The 20859-nt window shown below is 43.0% G+C and overlaps 1 protein-coding gene across 45 annotated transcripts in view; it reads right to left on the bottom strand.

The window, feature by feature from the left end:
• Positions 1-20859, bottom strand: part of clasp2 (cytoplasmic linker associated protein 2) — a 55389-nt gene that overhangs the window by 1749 nt on the left and 32781 nt on the right. For 5 of the 45 annotated variants that reach the window (XM_051390323.1, XM_051390357.1, XM_051390356.1 and 2 more), the window contains 30 exons: positions 20671-20730; positions 20455-20532; positions 20155-20322; positions 19100-19140; positions 18527-18679; positions 17810-17833; positions 17385-17402; positions 16632-16733; positions 16374-16400; positions 15415-15441; positions 13907-14080; positions 13573-13617; positions 12059-12166; positions 11640-11702; positions 10856-10962; positions 10665-10688; positions 10343-10498; positions 9788-9879; positions 9639-9702; positions 7895-8058; positions 7377-7455; positions 5224-5367; positions 4900-5043; positions 4681-4787; positions 3999-4140; positions 1645-1834; positions 1350-1543; positions 1127-1255; positions 712-918; positions 197-313 (listed from right to left, as the gene is read on the bottom strand). In XM_051390323.1, the coding sequence (XP_051246283.1) occupies positions 197-313; positions 712-918; positions 1127-1255; positions 1350-1543; positions 1645-1834; positions 3999-4140; positions 4681-4787; positions 4900-5043; positions 5224-5367; positions 7377-7455; positions 7895-8058; positions 9639-9702; positions 9788-9879; positions 10343-10498; positions 10665-10688; positions 10856-10962; positions 11640-11702; positions 12059-12166; positions 13573-13617; positions 13907-14080; positions 15415-15441; positions 16374-16400; positions 16632-16733; positions 17385-17402; positions 17810-17833; positions 18527-18679; positions 19100-19140; positions 20155-20322; positions 20455-20532; positions 20671-20730 (3148 nt within the window). Of the gene's footprint in view, positions 1-196; positions 314-711; positions 919-1126; positions 1256-1349; positions 1544-1644; positions 1835-3998; positions 4141-4680; positions 4788-4899; positions 5044-5223; positions 5368-7376; positions 7456-7894; positions 8059-8545; positions 8549-8862; positions 8923-9638; positions 9703-9787; positions 9880-10342; positions 10499-10664; positions 10689-10855; positions 10963-11639; positions 11703-12058; positions 12167-13572; positions 13618-13906; positions 14081-15414; positions 15442-16373; positions 16401-16631; positions 16734-17384; positions 17403-17809; positions 17834-18526; positions 18680-19099; positions 19141-20154; positions 20323-20454; positions 20533-20670; positions 20731-20859 lie in introns of all 45 variants that reach the window. The other 40 variants (XM_051390335.1, XM_051390366.1, XM_051390363.1 and 37 more) reach the window with 36 other exon arrangements.

The raw sequence follows: 20859 nt of genomic DNA on the forward strand, positions 1-20859 counted from the left end.
AAAAAGGTGCTATGGTATTGCATTAAAATATAAGATAAAGAAAAAGGTGGAGGTCTTGCCACACTGGTCTCCTGCTAGAACACAGGAAAGGTGTTTTTATCTTTAGAGGCCATATTTCAACCTGTCAGACCGTCATAACTTGGTGTGTAAAAACGTAAAGATATTGGTAATACAGGATGCTTATTGGTCAGGTTACCTTGCTGCTGGAGAGTTGGCTGAGGTGCGGTTTGAGGTCCTCTCCGATCACTGCGTAAATGGCCACCAAGCAGAACACACAGGCTTTCCTCACACTGCTCTCAGAGTTGTCGTAACCCTGTTCAACCAGATAAAATAGATTACAAACCTGCAGGACGTTTTGTTCAAAACAAAGGAGTCAGAGAAGCTATTTGTGTATTAATGTGTGGATTGTTTGTGAGGGCAGAAGTTGCATTCGTTTTACAAAAGAAATAACAAATTAGCCACTTATGGTCGAACTTTACAAAGATCTATAATATCTAAGAACCATTGTTAAAACAAACACTCCACTGTAGAAAATAAAATGAATAATTCATCTTACTTTTACTAAATAACCCCCAACATTATACTTCTAATAGTGCTAGATTGTGATTTTCAGCATAAAAACTTAGTTTTAAATATACGAGTTCTCTTTGTGTGTGTGTGTGTGTGTGTGTGTGTGTGTGTGTGTGTGTGTGTGTGTGTGTGTGTGTGTACCTGTATGAGTCCTGGCACTATCTCAGGCAGCAGGCTGACCAGGCCCTCACGGGGAAGTCTCTCCACCACTTTGGTCTGCATCTTGATGGCAGCCAGGTTGATGGGGTAGTCAGCTGACTGGATGATGGGACACAACACCTTGATACACTGGTCAGGACTGATGGACAACGCCAACATGGCTGCCGTCTCCTCTGCCGCTCGTACCACCTGCAGGAAAACGCACAACATTATTAGAATTGATGCTTTAAGTCTTTGTTTGCAAAATGGTAAATGTGTCCAGTTCATATTCACGCAGCAGATAATGCTTTGATCATGCATACATACATACACTACAACAGCTTTTATACCATCTCTGAAGTCCTCATGATAAAAAAACAACTAATTTGAACTCATTTGTGTGTTGGAGTAAATGTACCTCCTTGTGGGGGTCTTTGTGAGCCTCCAGGGCCTTCATGATGGTGAGCTCTGCGTAGTTTTTGAACCTCCAGGGCTGCTTACCAAGAATCTCCCTCAGCACCCGCAGAGCCAGCGTACGGATCACATGCTGGTAGAATGACAAAGATTGCGGTTTAAAGGAAAGGAATTCAACCTGTTTGCATGGTGTTATCACAGAAATGTGGAGGGCGGAGTGCGTTTACCTCTCTGTCACCCATCGTTTCGAGCAGGAGTAGCAGGATGGTCTTGAAATGTTCATCCCACACCTGCAAGGTGTTTTCACGAATCAGCTTGAGCAGTTCGCACAGCGCTGCCTTCCTCTCCTCAATACGCTCGTTGTGATTGGACAACTCTTTCAGCAGTTCAGCCACCAGCTCTGATTGGTCCAAGCTGCTATCTGTTAAGAGACAATAGACAAGAGGAAAAAACAATAAACTTATCATATCATGCGTTTAGGGTGGTACATCTATGTTTTTCTCTCAGAATGTGTTCCTATACCATCAGTCATATGCTCAGAGTCGTCCATACTGCTGTCTTTGCGGCTGTGTTTGAAGGGAGAGTCTAAGAAGTGCTCACGGGCTCCTCGGGGGCTGGAGGAGAGCAGGGGGGTGTTGAGGAGGGAAGTCTTGTTGTCCAGAGCCATGCGGCCTCCGTCCATCGAGTCTCTGCCGTCTGTCCCACTGTCCCCCTGCAGAGATGCAATTAAACTGTTAAAGAGCCTCGGATTGTCAGGTCACTTCTTGAGAAGAAGTTGATTTGTGATTTTAGGCTTTATTAAAAAAAAAAATCACATCATATCAGTGTTTAATCTCCTTTACACAGAGAAAATCCCCACACTCACATGATGACGTCCATACCTACTACAGCTACATAAGATATAGAGTGCTTGAGAGATTACTGTCTGAGGATCAGCAGATGGATTTAATTGCAGTTAAAGGTCCAATGTGCTGCTCATGTCTGTATTTGACAACCTGGGAATGAGAACTGGCTGTGTGTAGGTGTACGTGTCAGGTGATTTATACACTAATGAAAACATATCTATAAAAATTATATTCCATTCCTGCCAATTGATCTAGTATCTTCTTGGATTCATGTTAATGCCTTATTTTCTTTCACACCACACCAAAGCATCAGAAAAGGTTGAGCTGTATTTTGTTTCAGCACGAACAGATATTGATCAAAACTAAGGAAAGACACACTTAGTTATACTTTCATCCCTTTAAGGTGCACAACCAGGAACATTTGCCTTGGATATCAGCATGTTGTTGTCTAGATGTGATAAAAAACAAACAAGTGTTGGGACACATGGTCAACCACTTGTTCTTGTTTCTGTGTATATTTACACTCAAACCACTAAATGCCATTATCTGAGTGGTCGTTTGATGAGTCAGATGTGCTGGGATTGGCAGGCTGATGACATGTGGTCTGCTTAGATTTCAGATGCACCTCGTGAGGAAAATGTCAAGAGGTCACACCTCTGTACTGGAGAATACTGTGTCCTTAAAAGGGTCCTGGGGCTGCTGGGAAGGACTGCAATAGGTCATGACGCCTGGAGTCATAAATCTGGACTGAACAAGCAGTATCTTGATAAGCACTTGTTGAAATATAACAGGGCAGCTTCGCATTGAGAAGAATCTCTCAGTGGGATTTTCATTAGCTGGGATCCTAACAAACAATAAACATGATTTTATCAGTGCCTGAAGAGGATTAAGTTCACAGTCATCCGTCCCATTGAAACATAATGTTTGCCTCTCATTTCCCACGCTACAGGGGGAGTGGTGGAACAGATCAGATGTCAGACACGTTATATGTAGGTAGCTATGTTTGTGTTTAGGCCTTTGCAAGTCTTGGAAAACATGCTGTAAGGCTAGACAAGATGATGACCAATTGCTTTTTGAGTATCAAGTGAAATGTGTCTGTAGCTCAGTAACACTGTCCCACATCAAAAGTTAGCTTTGTGTACTTTGTCAGATCTGGTCTACATATTCTTTCATCAAATATTTTCTGATTTAAATCACAACTTTGACAATTTTATACAACTACAGTCTTTTATGGTTGATTGTGTGATGACAGCATTAAACACAGAAGTGTCTTTTTTGTTAATTTCCTATTTTTGGTATTGGACCAAAACAAAGGCAGTATTCTGACAGTACTATCACATCTTTAATAACCCCACCCCCGAAATGGGCCATGAATCAATCTGTGTTCAGTGTGAGCAGCTCACAGCAGAGCTTCATTGCTATAGCAACACTGAGCAACTTTATTGATCTATCAGTTTCAGTCAATGCACAACGCCCCCTTGTTACACAACACCACATAAAATATAACCCACAACAGGGAATCAAAGTTAATTGTATTTCTGAATGCAGGTTTTGTATTCACCGCAGGGCTGCACATTAAGAACTGACTTAACATTTAAATCCATTCAAGCTAAATTTGTTTTCCTACTGCTTTCCCCAACACCTTTAATCTTGTTATTTGTCGCAGTGTTCTGCCAAAGTTTCATCCTATAATATTATCTGACTACAGCAACTGACTTTGTTAATTTAACTTTGTGATGTTTCGTGAAGGAATTCCCGAAAGCAGGCAGCTTGGTAATTTGTAAACCTACTCATCAACACTTGCAGCCAATCGTCTGTAAATGTTTCACTTTTGCGCTAATCCAAAGTTATGGAGCCACGCGTGAGTGAGGAAACATCACGCTGTGTCACATCTCACAACTGTTACTGACAATTACAGAAAGAAAACACTAGCTTCCTTCACATAGATTTTACTGATGCAGCAGTACCGCTCTAATAGTCCCATATCAGCGTTGACAACACGTACAACATCCATCCGTCTGCTCTACTGACCTCCTCTCCCTCCCGCCGTTGGACTGGTTCATTCATGTCCTCTTGGCTGCGAACACTGAAGTTCTGGATTGCCTCAGTGACACCTTTCAGCGAGCTGTAGATGTCCTCTGAGTTCATGTTCTCTGTGTCATAGTCAAATGCACTGCATACAAAGGAAGGAAGAAAATGGACACTGAGCCAGGGCACAATTACAGCTGAAGTGAATCATCAAACTGCTGAATATCACCCCAATATACCCTGTCTATGTATTACATGAGGAACACAATTTTGCTACGACACATTTAGAATAAAATAATATTATTTATATATATTTATAAAATATAATAAACACTCAGATAATAGATAAAAATGTATGATATTTGAATGACTGTACATCCCAAGACTACTTTTCTTTTATTAAATAGAAACATAAAGTAGAAGAAGAACCACACTGGGTCATACAGTCTCTAACAAATGTAGTTGAAGTGATACAAACATCTGTAGACTTCACTCTTCTCTACTGTCGACATCTTGACCTGTGATCATTCTAATATGTCAATGATTGTTAGATGGATTTTCCATTTTAATGAATTGTGGTTAGTGGAGGTTGAAGGCCTGTCTGTGTTTCTTAAGACAAACAGATATGTATGTGTGTGTGTGTGTGTGTGTGTGTGTGTGTGTGTGTGTGTGTGTGTGTTGTTACCTTGGTGATGGGGTGTTCTGCGAGGTGTTGGTGGGGGAAGTGACCGGACTGGACCAGCTGGCGGGAGATCGAGGGGTGTGGCGTGTCAGAGGGCTGCCCATTGGTGCCTGAGGAAGTGACAAAAAAAGAGAAAGAAGTATGCAATTAATGTTTAGTGTAACATATGTGTCTGAAACACTCCCTACTCTTGCGTGGAGAGAGAGTTGGTGCCTGTCTTACCTGTGCAACGTTGCCAGTGTTCTTCAGGTGGTTTTGAAGCAGCTTGGTGGCTCCGTCCTGAAAGGTTTTGGGCAGAGCCGCTAGCAGCATGGTGAACTCTGGCGTATTGAGCTGGAACAACGAGATTAGCACCGACTGGGCCGCCTGTAACACACAACATACATCCGTCTCAGTTAGAAAGAATCTGGAAGAATCTCCACTGTCATTCCTGTGTTTGTGTGAATCAAAGAGGGCGGCGTTTCTTTCCAACAACTTGAGTTATCTGTGGGAACAATGTTCTGAGAGATGTTAATCTCAAAACTATATTGGTTTGTGTGTCGGCACCTTTCTGACGTCAGAGCTTTTGGGTTCAGTCGTCCAGGTGATGATGCGGGAGACGGCCAGCCGAGTCTCACTGGAGTTCACAAAGTCTGGAGCTTCCATCTGTAACGTCAGCGTCTCAATATACTTCAGAATCGCCACCTTCACCTGCAATACAAAAATACACGTGTAAAAATCATTAGTGAGTTGACTGATAACAAATAAACCGCATGGCCAATATTCACCTGCAAAAACATAAATATGGTAATAAACAAAACTACAAAACACACACACACGTGAAAAAGTGACCACCAATGTTCACAGTCAGCATGTACAACCACAGCAGATTGTGCATCTCCTGAAGGTCTGAAAATCAAATGGTCCGATGAATCAGTGAGAGAAGATCAAAGTGCATTCATGGTCATGCTTTATAAAATCAAAACAATCAAAAAGAAAGGAGATGACGAATGACAAAACAATAAACCAATAAATGCCAACATTCACCGCAGGCTCCGAAACGCCACAACAACTGATTCCTGCCCTGAATTTCCTCCATTTCTTTCTCCTCCTCCGTGTCCCTACATATGCACCTCAAGGACCAGAACTTCCTCCAAATCACTTAGCAGCATCGTGCGCGCCATATAATTGCTCCCCCCGGAGCGCACTGACCTGGGAGGACTGGCTCCAGGCTGCGGCCTGCTCGTCTAGAGAGCAGGCGTGGCGCCGCGCTCTGGGGGGGAACAATTTTACCCCGGACCCTCCCCTGCCTCGCCCTCGCCTGCAACACGAGCTCCGTACAGGCTTCGGAGAGAGAGAGGAGAAGCACCGCGTCAAACAACGGAGAAAGAAAGGGAGACGGGGACAGGGGAGGGCAGGGGGAGACAAGAGAGGAAAAGGAAGAGGAAGGAGGGTGCAGAGAGTTTAAGAGTCGGCTTGGGCGATCGAAAATTTGTATTATACTGAAAATCTGGCAATACAAAATATGATCGTTTAGGCCACATGATGGCAGCAAAGAGCTGTGATGTCTCGTTAACCAACATAAATCAGTGGTTTATGAAGCTTCATGCAACAGTTTTTAAAGGTGGATAATGACTGCTAATGTCTACACTTACTTTTATTATGGTTAAAAGGAAAGTGCATGAGTTGATCTCAGGCAGTATCTTTAAACTTTTTGCATTTGAGGTTTTTTTTTCAGTTTTTTGGCAAGTTCAGTGAATTGAATACCAGAAAAACCCTGTACTTCATCACGTTTACAAAAAATCCTCTGCCGTCCTCACTGATGTTAAAAATCACCCACAAATATATTTCTACTGTCTCAAGGTATATATTGTCACATTGCCCTTCCCTAGCCTGTGATGTGAGCTGTGTAAGAATTTAAAAGTATGAGAACAATGTATTTGGACTTTAAAAGTTAGAGTTTCTTCAGGCCACATACTAGGTCCACGTTCTATTCTTTATGTGGTCTTGCTGCATGAAATTTCCTCTAGAAAAACAACACCTGACAGCAGGAATAATCTATGCTGACAGCAGTGAAACTTTGCAAAGTCAAATGAAAAGGAAATTTACATTTGGGCCAGGAGGGTGAAATTTTGGTGCAGATAATATCTTTCATTGCCCAAGCCTAGTTGGAAGGCAGACTGATTGTGAAAAAGTTGTGAGAAGGGTGAGAGGGTGAGGGAGAGGGTGTGGGAGGGGGCAATGCAACAGAAGGACAAAGGGGTGAGGAGAGTGAGGGGTGAGGGATAAAGTAGAGGAAATAAAGGGGGAGGTAAGGAGGGTGTACGTGACACTGGAGAGGCAAGAAGTTGCTCTAACAGAAGGGTTGGTGAGACAGGAGACAGGTAGGAGGAAAGTACGAGACGATGGATAAGGAGTTAGAGAAGGAAAGCTTGAAGGGAGTTTCCACACTGTAGCAGAGCAAAAAAAAAAAAAAAAAAGCCAGTGGAGTGGCTACATCAATCGCTATCCAATCACAGCCCGGGATTCAGGGTTTTGGGAGGAAGCTCCAGCATGGGCAGGCATGAGGTCATGTCAGTACAGCAGTTACCATGGTTACACAGTCCCAGAGTTTCCAGCCTTATGTCCATCCTCCATCCCATCGGCTCTCCTTCTTATATAAATAAACACACAAGCACACGCACAGACGCACTCTAACATTAAATTAACATGTTATTTACCTTTAGGTTGGGCGTCTGTGTCTGGTCCACAGTGAACCTCATGAGAATAGTAAACTGCAGGTCATTGGGGAAAGACTCTCTGTTAAGAGAAAAAAGAAATCCACATTAAACTTCCAGCACACACAAAAGCACATTTTAAGAGTGAAAGGATCTCTGCCAGGTGTCTTTAAGATAAATTAATGCATAGTTCAGAGGTAAAACGATGTTTGTGTCGTCATATTTTCGCTGGTAAAAACTACTAATTGTGTTATGTAAAAACAAGAGAGAAGGCAGAATTGATCATAAGAGAACTGTCTAATTTTTTACATGTATATATAACAAACAAACAAACAAATAATAATAATAATAATAATAATAAACAACAACAAATAACAGCTTTCAAACACATCTCATCAGCTAGAAAGTGGAGCCTAAATTGTTCTGTTACAGATCCTATTGCAGAAGGTCAAAAGTGAAGTTCCATGCTCAAATATAACACCCACGGGTCACCTACTTCAGTATGTAAGTGTGACACCCACCGTGTGATATCAAGGGCTCTCTGCACTTTGGCCTGTACGGAGCCCAGCAGGTCAGCTCCCATCTTCTTCAGCAGCTGTGTGAGCAGGACGAACAACCAGTCCTGCAGATCTTCTTTATGGACCAAGATGAAATCTACCAGTGTCTCCAGGAACATACTGAACACCTAAACACACATACACATGCCGTGTGGGTCACACAGTCACTCAGACACTATACAATTCTCATGTTTCATGCACACACACACACATGCATACAGGAAGTCCAGCGTTTACAGGGTATCTACAGGATAAAAGGTTATGCTGAAGAAGTAACGTGTGAAGTTAGTTGTTATTCATTTATCATTGCAGCAGCCCACCTTCATTCCCAATCACCAATTAAACTTAAAATCACCCAAATCAATATTAATATTAATTAGAAGACAACCAGAGTGTTAGTTACTCGCAAGAAACACCAATCAGACTCCGTGGTGACCATCTCTACATGCCAGTGGTTGATCTCAGCAGGATAAGTAGTTACAGGCAACAATATGTGAGGTAGGTTAGTGAGTGATTGTTATGTTGTTGCCCTAATAAATGGTTATCCAATCAGATTAATGAAGCAGATATTCATCTAAACATTTAAACAGAGTAACACTGATTGGCCAGACTTACTCTCTACAGAGAGTTCCAGGGTGGGGTGGCATGGGGGAGAGAGAGACATATCTGTTAGCATCCTGACAAAGAATACCCAAATGTACTCAGTGAGTCTTTGCACACAATCTTGACTTTCAACCTGGACTTTCAATCCAACATTTGCAAAATGGCAACAGAGTCAAACACATAAGAGCGACAACATCTTTAAAAATGTGAAGTGATGTTTTGTGCACACTAGAGAGACCTGAGAGAGAAACTGAAAAACATGGAAGATAAAAGGTGGGAATGGTGTGGGATAGACAGATGAAGGCGGAATCCATGGTGAGATGCAGTACCTTGAAGGAGGCTGAGCTTATACCGGATTCTGCTGTGCCGTACACCCTGCCGGAGTCTCGCTGAAATTCATCAAATCGTCAAACGTCAAACGAGAGGAAAGGGGTGGGGAGGGAGGGGGCTCGCACACCTTACGACATGTGTGAGGCAGCGGGCACTCAAAAAACGGCCAAAGAAAAGTGGCAGTGTTAGAGAGGGCGAACCGCAGCTGGTTAGTCAGAGAGAAGAGCTGGCAGCCCAAACATCTTTGTGTGTATTTCAGTGCATCTGAGTGTGTGTGTGTGTGTGTGTGTGTGCGGTCAGTGTCGTCGCCTCAGACTGCAGGGAGGGAGGGCAAAGAGAGCGAGTGGCAGTGAATGCAGCGAGCACAGCCAGCGGATTGGCGGCTGGACAGTGACAGAGCAATCCCACAGGACGGGCGGAGAGAGTGAGGTCACACGCAACACTCAGGCGTGGCATGCCGTTAGAAAACAGTCCGTCGCACACTCTGCATGCCTGTGTTGATGTTTGAGTGTGTATATCCATGTGTGTACACATTGTGACCTGTTTATCCTGTCTTTATCTATAAACTTGTGCAAATTATTACATTGTGTCTGTGTGTATTAACAAATAGATCCTTGTCTTTGTTTTGGCAGAATCCGGTACAGTAACGGATGATAGGATAACCCAAATATTTAGAACAAAATAAGAGTGGATGAATAATGAACCTATTTGAAATGACACTGTGAATGAGTTCTGTGCGTCTTTGTGCAAGTACTTGCGCTGCATGCACTCATACCTTACTGTGAGGGTCAGCAAACATCCTGGTGAAGATTTCACACAGCCGCTTCAGCTCTACCCGACTGCAGATCAAAAACAACAACAGTTAGATGAAAATCAAGAATCAATTTATCTTTTGAAAACACGTCGGCCCGTTCTGTGGCTGACCTGAGGGTGCGTTGGTTCTTGAGCAGGGCCTGTAGGCCCAACAGCCCCTCCTTCCTTTCTGACCAGTTCGCACTGGCACAACGGTTCAGCACCTGGCAAGAAACACAAATAGACACACACAAAGGCCTGTTGAGACTTCTACATAGAGGGATGTAATGATGCTGACAAATACTGAGCTGACATGGCTTTCTGGTTTTTCAGATTTAAGGTAAGAAGACAATATGGTCATAACGCAATATCAAAGGTTTATAGCTCAATTAGTAGATTTATAGCTCAATTATAGCCTCAAAATTCTAAACTTAGAATGTAAACTTAAAGTCTGATCACTGTAGATACGAGGTATGTTTATTCTGCAGTTGCAAGGCTTAAAATTTGATATTTTTCAAATGTAATGAACTTAACAGTACTTAATATGTATTTTGGCTTGCATTTGCATTTTCTGCAAGCCATTACAGGCAAGGAAAAACAAGACAAGATGCACTGTAATGGTATAACTGTATCTGGTTTCTTTTTAATACTGGCAGAGTTTTATACTGTGCTGCTGCTGCTGCTAACCTCAGCTACGTCTTCTGTCTGTCTCATGTATGTGGGGATGGCGCCTCCATTCCTGGAGCTGTAGGACCTCTCTGAACACGCGCTGGATGCATCGCTGTTAGCGTCATCGTCGGAGTACATGCCGTAGTTTTCGTACCGCCGCCTTGCTGGCTTCTTCTGCAGTTGGAGGACAGGAATGGGAACCACATGAAATTAAACTGTAAGTGAAGTCAGAGCAATACCAGGCACAGGCAGAAAACATGCAGGCATGCACCTAGCTTGATAACAGACAGCTAAACACAAACACACACCACACAGGTAAGAGGCAGGAGAAGAAGCTGACCTTGGACCGCATGTCTCCCAACAGCTGACAGCATTAAACAGAGGTAGAACCAGGGGTTAGTTAGCACACACACACACACTCAAGGAGGTGTGAGCTGCACATGGTGACAGCTTACTGGAATGTGCACAGAGATGCTGTGTTTGGTTTTTTCTTTCATGTACATGTATTGGCTAGTGTACGCGTTTTCATACCAGTGCATCTGCGAGAGCCTCTTCTACGTCTGAGCCCGTGTTGAGGACCCTCATGGCACTGACCGAAGAAGAGAGACGACTGGACTGACTGATGCTATAACCTGATCCTGCAAAGAAATAGATAGAAAGAGCGGGAGGATAGACAGAGGGATAGCAGGAGAAAAAACCTTTAGATTTGAGGACCTAAAATTGTCATCGAGCTGCATATCACTTGTCCACTGATGATCCACCATCCTCATCTCTGACATTTACTCCCCACACACACACACACACACACACACACACACACACACACACACACACACACACACACACACACACACACACACACACACACACACACACACACAAAACAACACTCTTCCCACGAGCAAACCCTGTAAGTTGATGTGATGACTTGTTAGGTGACATTTCAGGTGCCACTGGGGGAGAAAGAATGATTGACAGAAAACACAGGAGAAGGTGTTGGTGTCCCTGCAGAGACGGGGCAGAGCTAAATAAAGAAAAACAAAGGGGTACTGGTAAAATTGGCAGAATGGTTGTCAACTGGCAACTTAATAGGCGGAAACATGCGATTCCACTGGTTCGACATCCTGGAGCAAAAAAAAAAGACAAAAAAAAAAAAAAACACGGAGGCTGATGGACAAGAAAAGAAACATGTTGACAAATAATAAAGGAGGAGATGCGTGGCACTAAAGAGAACAAAAAGAAAACAGAGCGAACAAAAAATTACGGCAAAAGTGGGTGGGTGAGGTACGGAGAAATAGATGTACTCAGCCTTCACCTGCAGCCCCAAAAGTGTCTGGGGTGTGGAGAGCTCCGGTGGAGCGAGAGTAGCTCCGCGTCGCTGCAACCAAGATTAAAACACACATACAGAGTTTAACACTCGCACACCGCGCACACCGCGCACACCCACACACACACACACACACACACACACACACACAAGACAAACACACACAAGCCTAAGACTGATCGAACAGGGTGTGAGAGTAGAAAGAAAAAGGCTGAAAAACAAGCAAGTGATTTCTGTTTTTAATAACCCTGAACTTTTTTGTAGGATTAATTTAAATCAGATACTGAATTAAAATAAAAAGCCTACGTTTTTTTTGTTTTAGCCAACTTTGTTTCTCCTTTGATGTCTTACTTATCTTGATTTTACCAATCATCCCTCCTGGGTATCTCTCCACTACTGCTACTCACCAAGGGGTGTGAAGGAGCGTATGGGGCTGGTGTCCCGGCTGCTCTCCCTGCTGGCCTCTCTGCTGCAGCCCTGACTCATACTGGGCCGGGGGATACGACTGCCCCGAGCTAACGCCACCCGGGTTACAACACCGCACCGCAGCAGAGGAAAAGATGAGGGGGGGAGGGGGAAACAGGGGAAGGAAGAGCAGCAGAGGGAAGAAAAGTGATAGTAAGAAAAGAAAGGACAAGGGGAATGGACGTGAAGAAGATGACAAATGACCAAGAAAAAAGACAAACATGAGCAGTGACAAAGAAGAGAGAGGGGAAGGTACATAGATAAAGACATAAATAAGACAGGCAAAAGTGACAAACCGACAGAATCAAGAAAGAATATGAGCACAGGCCTGCTGGGCAAGAGGGAGCATTTCAACAGATTTTAGTTACTTATTTTTTGTGATGCAAAAAAGAGACAATTTTTCATTATTAACTAATTGTCATTTTTTAGTCTATAGAATGTCATTCAAGGTCTTCAAATGTCTCGTTTGAAAATAAATGTATTCAGTTTACAATGAAATAAAACAGAAAGAAATGCCAATTCTAACATTAGAGGAGTTGGAATTAGAAGATGTTTGGCATTTCTGCGTATCAAATTAACAATAATTATTAAGCAATTATGAAAATTAATTTTCAGTTAAGCTTGTCTATAAAATGTCCACAAAACCCTTCAAAATATATCTAAATTGCTCAATTTGTCAAAGATACTTGGGTTTATTGCAAAAATTCACACTTCAGAGGCAAGAACAAGTGAATTTTGGGTATTTTTACTAATTAATTGATTATTAAAACTGTTTTAGCCAGATTTTCTGTTGATCGACTAATTGTTACAGCTCTAGATGAGATGCACCCAGAAGCCGCATAGGCCTGCTGGACTCACATTAAAATGACACAAACAGTCTGATAACCACATACACCCAGGCGATCAACCCTGCGTCTCGCACACACACAAACACACAGAACAGAAAAGGAAGTAATTTGAGATTAATTTAGCGGTCGAGGGATGGGCGAAGAGAGGATCTGCATTATCATCCAGTTGCATCGCAATCAACTTCATGAGTTCATTGCTCTGTTCATCAGCTCCAGATCTACCCAGCCAACCAGGGTTAATGATAGCCTACCAAAGGGTTACATAAAGCCTTGATGAAGCTTTGCCAATCCGGCCAGAAGGTTCATTCACCAGCCACTGACAACAGGTTAGTAAAGAGAGGGAGGAGGTATGTTCGCAATGCAGGTACATCTGCTGATCACCATAACACCACAGCCATAAGTCTGAGACAGGCTACAGAGACAGGCTCTATGAGGGTGAGGCGGTGAGCTACAGCTTGATGGAGGGATTGGGAAGGCGGGAGAGATTGTGAGATTTGTTGTGGCGCATTGAAATAGAACGAGAAGAATGAGGGATGGAGGGATGATTTAGAATAGATTGAGATAAAGAGGTATCTAGAAGGATGGTCCGGTCGAGGTCAGGTCCTTACCTCCTCTGCTCGCTCCGTTGTAGATGGAACTAATGCTGGAAGGAGCTAGAGGACACACGCAGCAGGGGCAGGAGGAGGACAGGGAGAGGTACAGAGGAGGAAAAGGTGGAGGGAGCAGGAGGGAAAAAAAGTTGAGTTGAGATATCCAAAGGACTTTGGACGACTGAGTGTAGTATCAAGAATTTGGATAAGCCATCATCAAGTTTTAAGCAGTTGTTCTGAAACTGATGCAGGAAGGCAAATATAAAAAGGAAGAACTTTATTTGTTTCCAGTACCAAAGGGAAGGACAAAGAGGAAACTTGAGGGGTTCCCTTTAGGAAACAGTTTACTTACCAACAGACAGGCGGGTGGGGGAAGAGTCTCTGGAGCAGCCCTGGCTGCGGGGGATGCGGCTGCGTCTGTGCCCGTCTCCGGTGGCCCCAGCCAGCACCCGGTGGGCCCCCGAGCTCATGGTGCTCAGGGCCGTACTCGTCAGCACACGACCTGGAGAGCCACTCCGACTGCCAGCTTCAGAGAGACGCAGAGAAAGAAGGGGACAAAATACAAAGAAAGTAAAGTTAGAGCTATCTCAGGCATTAAAGAGTGAAAGCTACAAAGAAACGTAACCAATTCTCCTCTAATATGACAATCTCAACTGTAAGAAATGGTAACTAGTTTTATATACATACAACTGGCAAAGACAGTTGCTATTGCCCTTCATCTAGAGGCACTAGTTTCCAACAGGATATCAAAAATGGACAGAAGTTAATGACTTTACAGCATTTGATGTCATTGGAAAGAGGATTCTTGGGGCTAGGAGAGTAGAAAACTGCACCAAGAGCAAAGTGCATTTTACAGTGTTGTTCAATGACAAAATCTTTTATATAAATCACAACAAAATAAATACATTAAATAAACACATTTAAATATAAGTGTAGTTTTTATAACATGGTGATAACTTTACAGACAGCTCTGCGGTCCGTTTGAACATAAAAGGAGAATAATATAAAGTGTTTGACCAAAATTAACATATTTGATAAGAGACGTCTCAATGTGTCCTCCCCATGGCATCCTGTCTCCAAATGCAAAGCCCATGGTGTGTCTAATACAATCTACAATGACTCAGATTAATATTAACCTGAAGACAATAGAGGAGAAGCTGCTCTGCAGTGCTGAATACAAAACTTGTGGACAGACTTTTGGGTAACAAGCTCCAGGGCTCAACATGTGAAGCTGGACCTTAACGGATTTCAACGGGACTGAAAATGAGCACGCAGACCAGACTCTCTCGCTTTCTCTCACTGACACACAAAAACTCTAGTAAAGACAGACACACACACACACACACACACACACACACACACACACACAAACTCAACATGAAAAGTCTGTCTATGTACTACTAAGTGACACAGAGCTAAATAAATACATCTAAATGACAATAGGGATGGCTCCGGTATTTTGAAGGCACCTTGATCGCTACTTGTAACATTACAGATATATTAGATATGTATTCATTAATTTTTACACCTTTTAATGATGTAAAGAAGACTTGGAACTACTTGACCCCTGTCTATATATTTAGGCTAATGTGGATTCTATAAATGCCTGTGACTATGACTGCATCCAGGCACACATAAGAGTACAGAAAAAGAAGGCTCCCAAAGCAGTGTATTTAGCATGATCAAAGAACAGCCATGTTAACAGTCCGTGATTACAAATCCCAGCATGCCTCAGCCAGAGTGGGAGGAGCCTTAAGTGACCTTTCTGGGTGCACGTGAAGGAGGGGGAAGTCAGGGCAACAGAGGAAAGGCAGTAAAGATAAAGAGAGCGGGTAAAAAGAAGTAGCGTTGTAATCTTACCACCAACAGGGGTAGCAGACTGAGATCCTGAGCCATTAAGCCCATTGGTTGGGAGGAGGGGGAAAGCAGAGGCGAGGGGGAAGGAACAGCAGATTAAACCAGATGAATTATGGGTGTTAGCGCAAAAAAAAACGTCATGGGAGTTAGAACACAGAATACAATGGGAGCGCATCCTGGTGTTCCATATCAAGAATGAAGGCAAAGCTGAAGCACTTTGATTAAATAAATTTATTACAGAGAAAACAACCTGAAAATGTGTCGCTAAAACAAACACACACACTGAACCAGCAGCCTGGGAAAAGCAATGCATGTTGGGACAGCTGGAATATGTATGTATGAAGGAAAGCCTGTTCACAATGAGAAAAAGAAAATGCCTCAAAGTAAATATGCTCAAAAAATATCCATACACTCTGTCACACAAACACACTTAGAAATCTTTCTAAGCCTCTGTTCAGCTGCCATTTCCTCTGTTTCTGTTAGTCTGAGATTTGGTCTTATATCTAAATGTCCAGATCTAATTGGTGCACTGAGCCGTGGTCCAATCACTGTCCACTTTTTAAACTGGTTTCCAAGCCTGCAACAAAGCCATCACGCTAACAAGCAGTCAGTATTTTTTGGAAAGCAGGTACACACAAATCTGCTTTGTGTTGCAAAAGTAGCTTGCTCGGTGGCTTGTGTTCCTTCATGTCTGTTGAAGGATTTTTTAAACAACCTAAATGACAGCCAGAGCCAGGCTAGAGCAGCGCGAATACACTGTCCACCACATCATCCTCAGTGATGAGACACAGCATGCATAGGAAAACACACACATATCAAATCCCACGCACTCTCACTCACTCCTCTTTACCCAAAACACCTTGATCAGAATGAGAGCAATAGCAGGTGAGCCCACTGTGGTACACAGATAGAGACACACACACACACACACGCACTCTGACTCTGACACACAAACGGAATACCTGGTGTGCAATCGGATTCGTCGGAACCTGAAGGCACAAAAACATTTACATGGAGCTTATCGTCACCGTAAAGGCAACAAGTAATGACACTCCACAACAAGAGCCTGGGAAACTAGAAACGCACACTCCAAGAAGCTTGCACACACACCATTTCTGTGGCTGTGTATGTGTTTATGTAATGGGATACCCTGATTGTTTCACTCACAGCTGGGTTTAAGTCATGCTGTGTGTGTACGGTGGAAGCGGCGGGGTACATACGTTGTGACTGGGAGACCATCTTGGTGCGGCTGCGTCCTCGTGAGTCCACCTGGCCGGACATGCCGCTGGGAGTGGATAATGGCTGCTTGGTACGTACACGGCCTGTATGTGTGCAGAGGGAAAAATACAGTAAAAAAAACAACAAAAATAAAACAACCCACAATGCTCTACTTCCCAAACAAACGATTTGCAGCTGAATGAAGCCGAGAAGCTATGAAGCACTACAGCTGATGAAAAGGTACTAATGCTGGAAGCTGCTCACCTAATGTCCTAAACCAAACACTCACGATTCAGCCAGGTGGTCACACAGATAAATACACCAGGGATGCTTCAGTGGATTAGGAACCAGTCTCAATGAGTATGTACTTAAAATGTGAAACTGGTCATAACCCAACTAGTTATTTATTGCTAAATGTTGATTGATGTAAATCTGATAATCTGATCAATTTACAACTGCAATTTTTGTTTACGTTAAGCCATTCCTCTATTTTAATAAAAGCACCACTCAGAAAACAAATCAAACATAATTAAATTCCACAATTAATGTTAGATTGCAAATTTCCAGATTTAGGAACTTTAATTTAGATTTTAGATTTGTATTGCTTTAATTTAGGGTACCACAGTACAAGAGTTTCAATACATTGATTCCTGGTGGTTCCTCTGCAAACTTGAACTCAATTTTGTCAACTTGCCACAACTACAGCATCCCTAAAACATGCTCCCACACACACATCCACCTAACCACAATCTTACCATTGTCTGACCTGGTCCCTACAGACAGACAAAGAAGGAGGAGGTTGTAAACAAAACATTTCACCTGATATGTATATAATGGCACTACAACAACACATCCTAGGTATTCTAATAAAACCTCAACAGCTGATGATACAGTTAAATGCAAGCGTTGATGGTTAAACCATTTCATTTAAAAAAAAAACTGTAAAGCAGAAGATGATCTTAGATGTGTAATTAATTTGATTCATGAGATGCTGAGTTGGATGGTGATACAAATGAGGGAGGGATATAAGATTGACAGCAGGGGGCGCTGTGGCCATACACTGCAAATGAAGGAGTAGTTATGGACTAGTGGACTGGAATGAAGTGAGGGAAAAGAAGAGACAGAAAAAAGAAAAGCACGAGTAGTTTGTAGCTGGTGAAGCAGAGTGAGATGATCTTACCATCCGTTTTATCAGAGGCATCATCTTTAGTAGCAGAGAGAGAGAGAGAGAGAGTGAAACAAAGAAAGGGGAAGAAATGAAGGGAAAGGATTGATACAAATGATTATTAAAAGTAAAAGATACAAAAGGAAAAGGAACCCAAGAAAGGGAAAATGAAAATCGAACAGAAAGTGTGAGTTACAAGGAAACACAAAATAATGAAAAAGGAATAACAGATGTAAGACAGAAAAGAGAGGAGAGACAAGAGAAGAGAGGAGCACAGTGTGAATTAGTAATAGAACAGTCTGTTTAAGAGAGAACCATGCAGATGCAGTGGTCAACAGTAAAACAGAGAGAGACACAAATAGGACGATATTCATCTACAGAACATGCACACAGAGAATATCCACAAACATACATACACAGGATACATAAACAGGCAATGAGCAGGCAGCAGGAGAAGAGAGTACAGCAGCGGAGAGGAGAAAGGCCAGTCCGAGCACTGAAGTGTGTGTGGGTGTGAAGTCCATCCTTGTACACTGTTTTGTAGATGTGACGACCTTTTACAGACCGTGAATTTAACATCTTCCTTCAACCTGTCAGAAAGTTTAGAAGCACTACTTCTGAGCGGACTCCTCAGATAGAGTCCCCATCCCTGCCTGACATCCTGCTGATCGCATGCTGACAGACGTCTGGACTGTCTGATTAGTCATCTAACTTGACTGACAGATCCCTTACCCAGTGAGGAGTAGGAGCCAGGGGGCAGACGCCCCGTTGCCCTGGCCTGTCCGACGTGCCGGTGCTTAGCGACTGCTGCTGCGTTTACATCCACATCGCTACGGGAACGCTGCAGGGAGGCCGACGACATCCCACCCTTTGAACCCGCAGGGACTGATAGGACAGGAGGAGGAGGAGGAGGAGGAGGAGGAGGAGGAGGAGGAGGAGGAGGAGGAGGAGGAGGAGGAGTGTGTTGGAGAAGGAATGGGAGGTGATGAGGGGATATATACATCACAAACACATGCAGGCACCACACTACACAAACACAATACTGATACCGTACAGGAATACACAAACAGCCCGACACATGTACGCATATGTGTGCGCACATGTGTGTAGTAACATAAAAACATAACAGGAAGTGGCTGTACAGGGCCGGACACAGGCAGATGTAAATGAGAATGATGGGAAATGGCGCTGATGTTTGTCATAGTGTGTGTTTGTGTTTGTGTCCGTGTCCGTGTGTTTTCACAGGAGCGAGTGAGCATGAGATTATGTGTGTGAGGGAGAGTGTGTGTGTGCTGTTTGACTCACCTCGCCCTGGAGCTGCCGACCATTTAGAAGTCAGAGGCCGACTGACAGAAGAGGGAGAAAAGTAGGTCAGTACACAACAAAACATACAGAGAGTCACAATGGTTATGTGATGGAACAAAAAACTATTTCAATTTTCTTTTTTTCTCAATGACAAAATATAAACAGATGAAGTAGAGTTGAGTAGAATTGCACTGCTTTCTACAAGCACTGTGCAGGGATTGCCCCAAAAACCTTAGTACATCCACTTCAAATATAAACAAATACACGTAAAGAGTAAAAGAGGGCAGGAAGAGTGCAAAATGAAAGTGGGAAATTCACCGAATGTGTGCTAACTCGACTACCAATAAGGATTTTTGTTGTTGATTTTTGTTTTGCTCATGACTGGGCTTCTAACATTTGAGAAAAAATAAAACTGATAATACAATATACCATATTGCACATGTATTGTATCCATTCTTTATTCTAACATTCTGTAGTGAGCACAGTAATGCTGCTTATTCTGAGCCTCAGCCACAGACTTCAAACTATATATGTAAACACTATTAACAGAGAGAGAGCAAGTACATCATATAAAGCAGTTTATAAAGTTTTTCTACTTTGATTTCAAGTGTTTCTATTTCAGCTCACTTTGGTATTCAATTTGCCAGTGAAATATGATACAAAGGAAGCAAAACAATGACAAATCCAAAATGTTGGGGTTAGACTATGAATATAATGCTCTGAATAACCTTTGAGGAATTTGTTTGTTCAACTTCTGCAAAGCTTGAAAACGAAAGGATGGAGTTACTGGGGATTTTGTCTTTTGTAAAGACGAGTGGGAAGTCCACTTTTATTCATCAGACTTTTTTGCTTTACTGACGCATACAGTAGAAAAGCTGTCATAATGAGAGATTGGAGCAGAAAATGGAAAGTAAACTGAGTAGATTTGATCCATGTACAGCAAGAGGTGGGTAGGCCCACAATGGTTCCTGCCTAAATGTCTTCAAGACTCAAAGGTATTCTTAAAGTGACCCTAAAAGGTCTAAAGTGAGCTACAGATGAGCGGTGCTGATTACTTGAGGCTCTCTTGAGATGAGGATGAGGAGCGGTCACTCTGGGGAAGTGAGGCCACGCTGCCAGAGCTCTTCAGGCAGGACTGAAGGGTCCTCTGGTAAGACGGCTCCAAGGAGTTGTAGAGAGCATCGGCCTCCCCTGGAAAGTGGTTCCTCAGACCCCAGTAGGCCCTGAGAGCCGGGAAGAAGAAAACACAGACGGAGGTGAACAGAGAAAGAGATGAGTAGAGGTTCAGACAGGAAAAGGAGGGTGGTGAGGAGTCTAACACTACTTTCCTCTTTCATATGATTTAATTGTCTTACTTGCGGGCCTCAACTCTGGCCTCTGAGTCTGCATCTCGAATGCCCTTCTTGATGCTCTCAACCAGAACTGCTGTGTGCCTGCACGGGAGAGATACGGAGATAAAGGTGTAAACAAGTAGAACAACAGGTTTAAAATAACCTTTCTTTCTTTGTAAATCACACTAGTGCAAGTCCTGCAGAGTTTGTGTTCTGAACCATGTTGGAACCAGTCCTCACCTCTCTAAAGAGTGGGTTTGCCATTCCTGTAGTAGAAGGTCCAAGAAATCATAACAGCGCCTGGAGAGGACACATTTTTATCATTCTCATTATCACAAAAGACACTGCTTAACAGATACATGATACATGATTAATGATTTGAGATCTACTCATTAACACACTTTTTATCACTGCAGTGTCAACATCAGT

This window comes from Dicentrarchus labrax, unplaced genomic scaffold (genome assembly GCF_905237075.1).
Source record: "Dicentrarchus labrax unplaced genomic scaffold, dlabrax2021, whole genome shotgun sequence".
Lineage (NCBI taxonomy): Eukaryota > Metazoa > Chordata > Actinopteri > Moronidae > Dicentrarchus > Dicentrarchus labrax.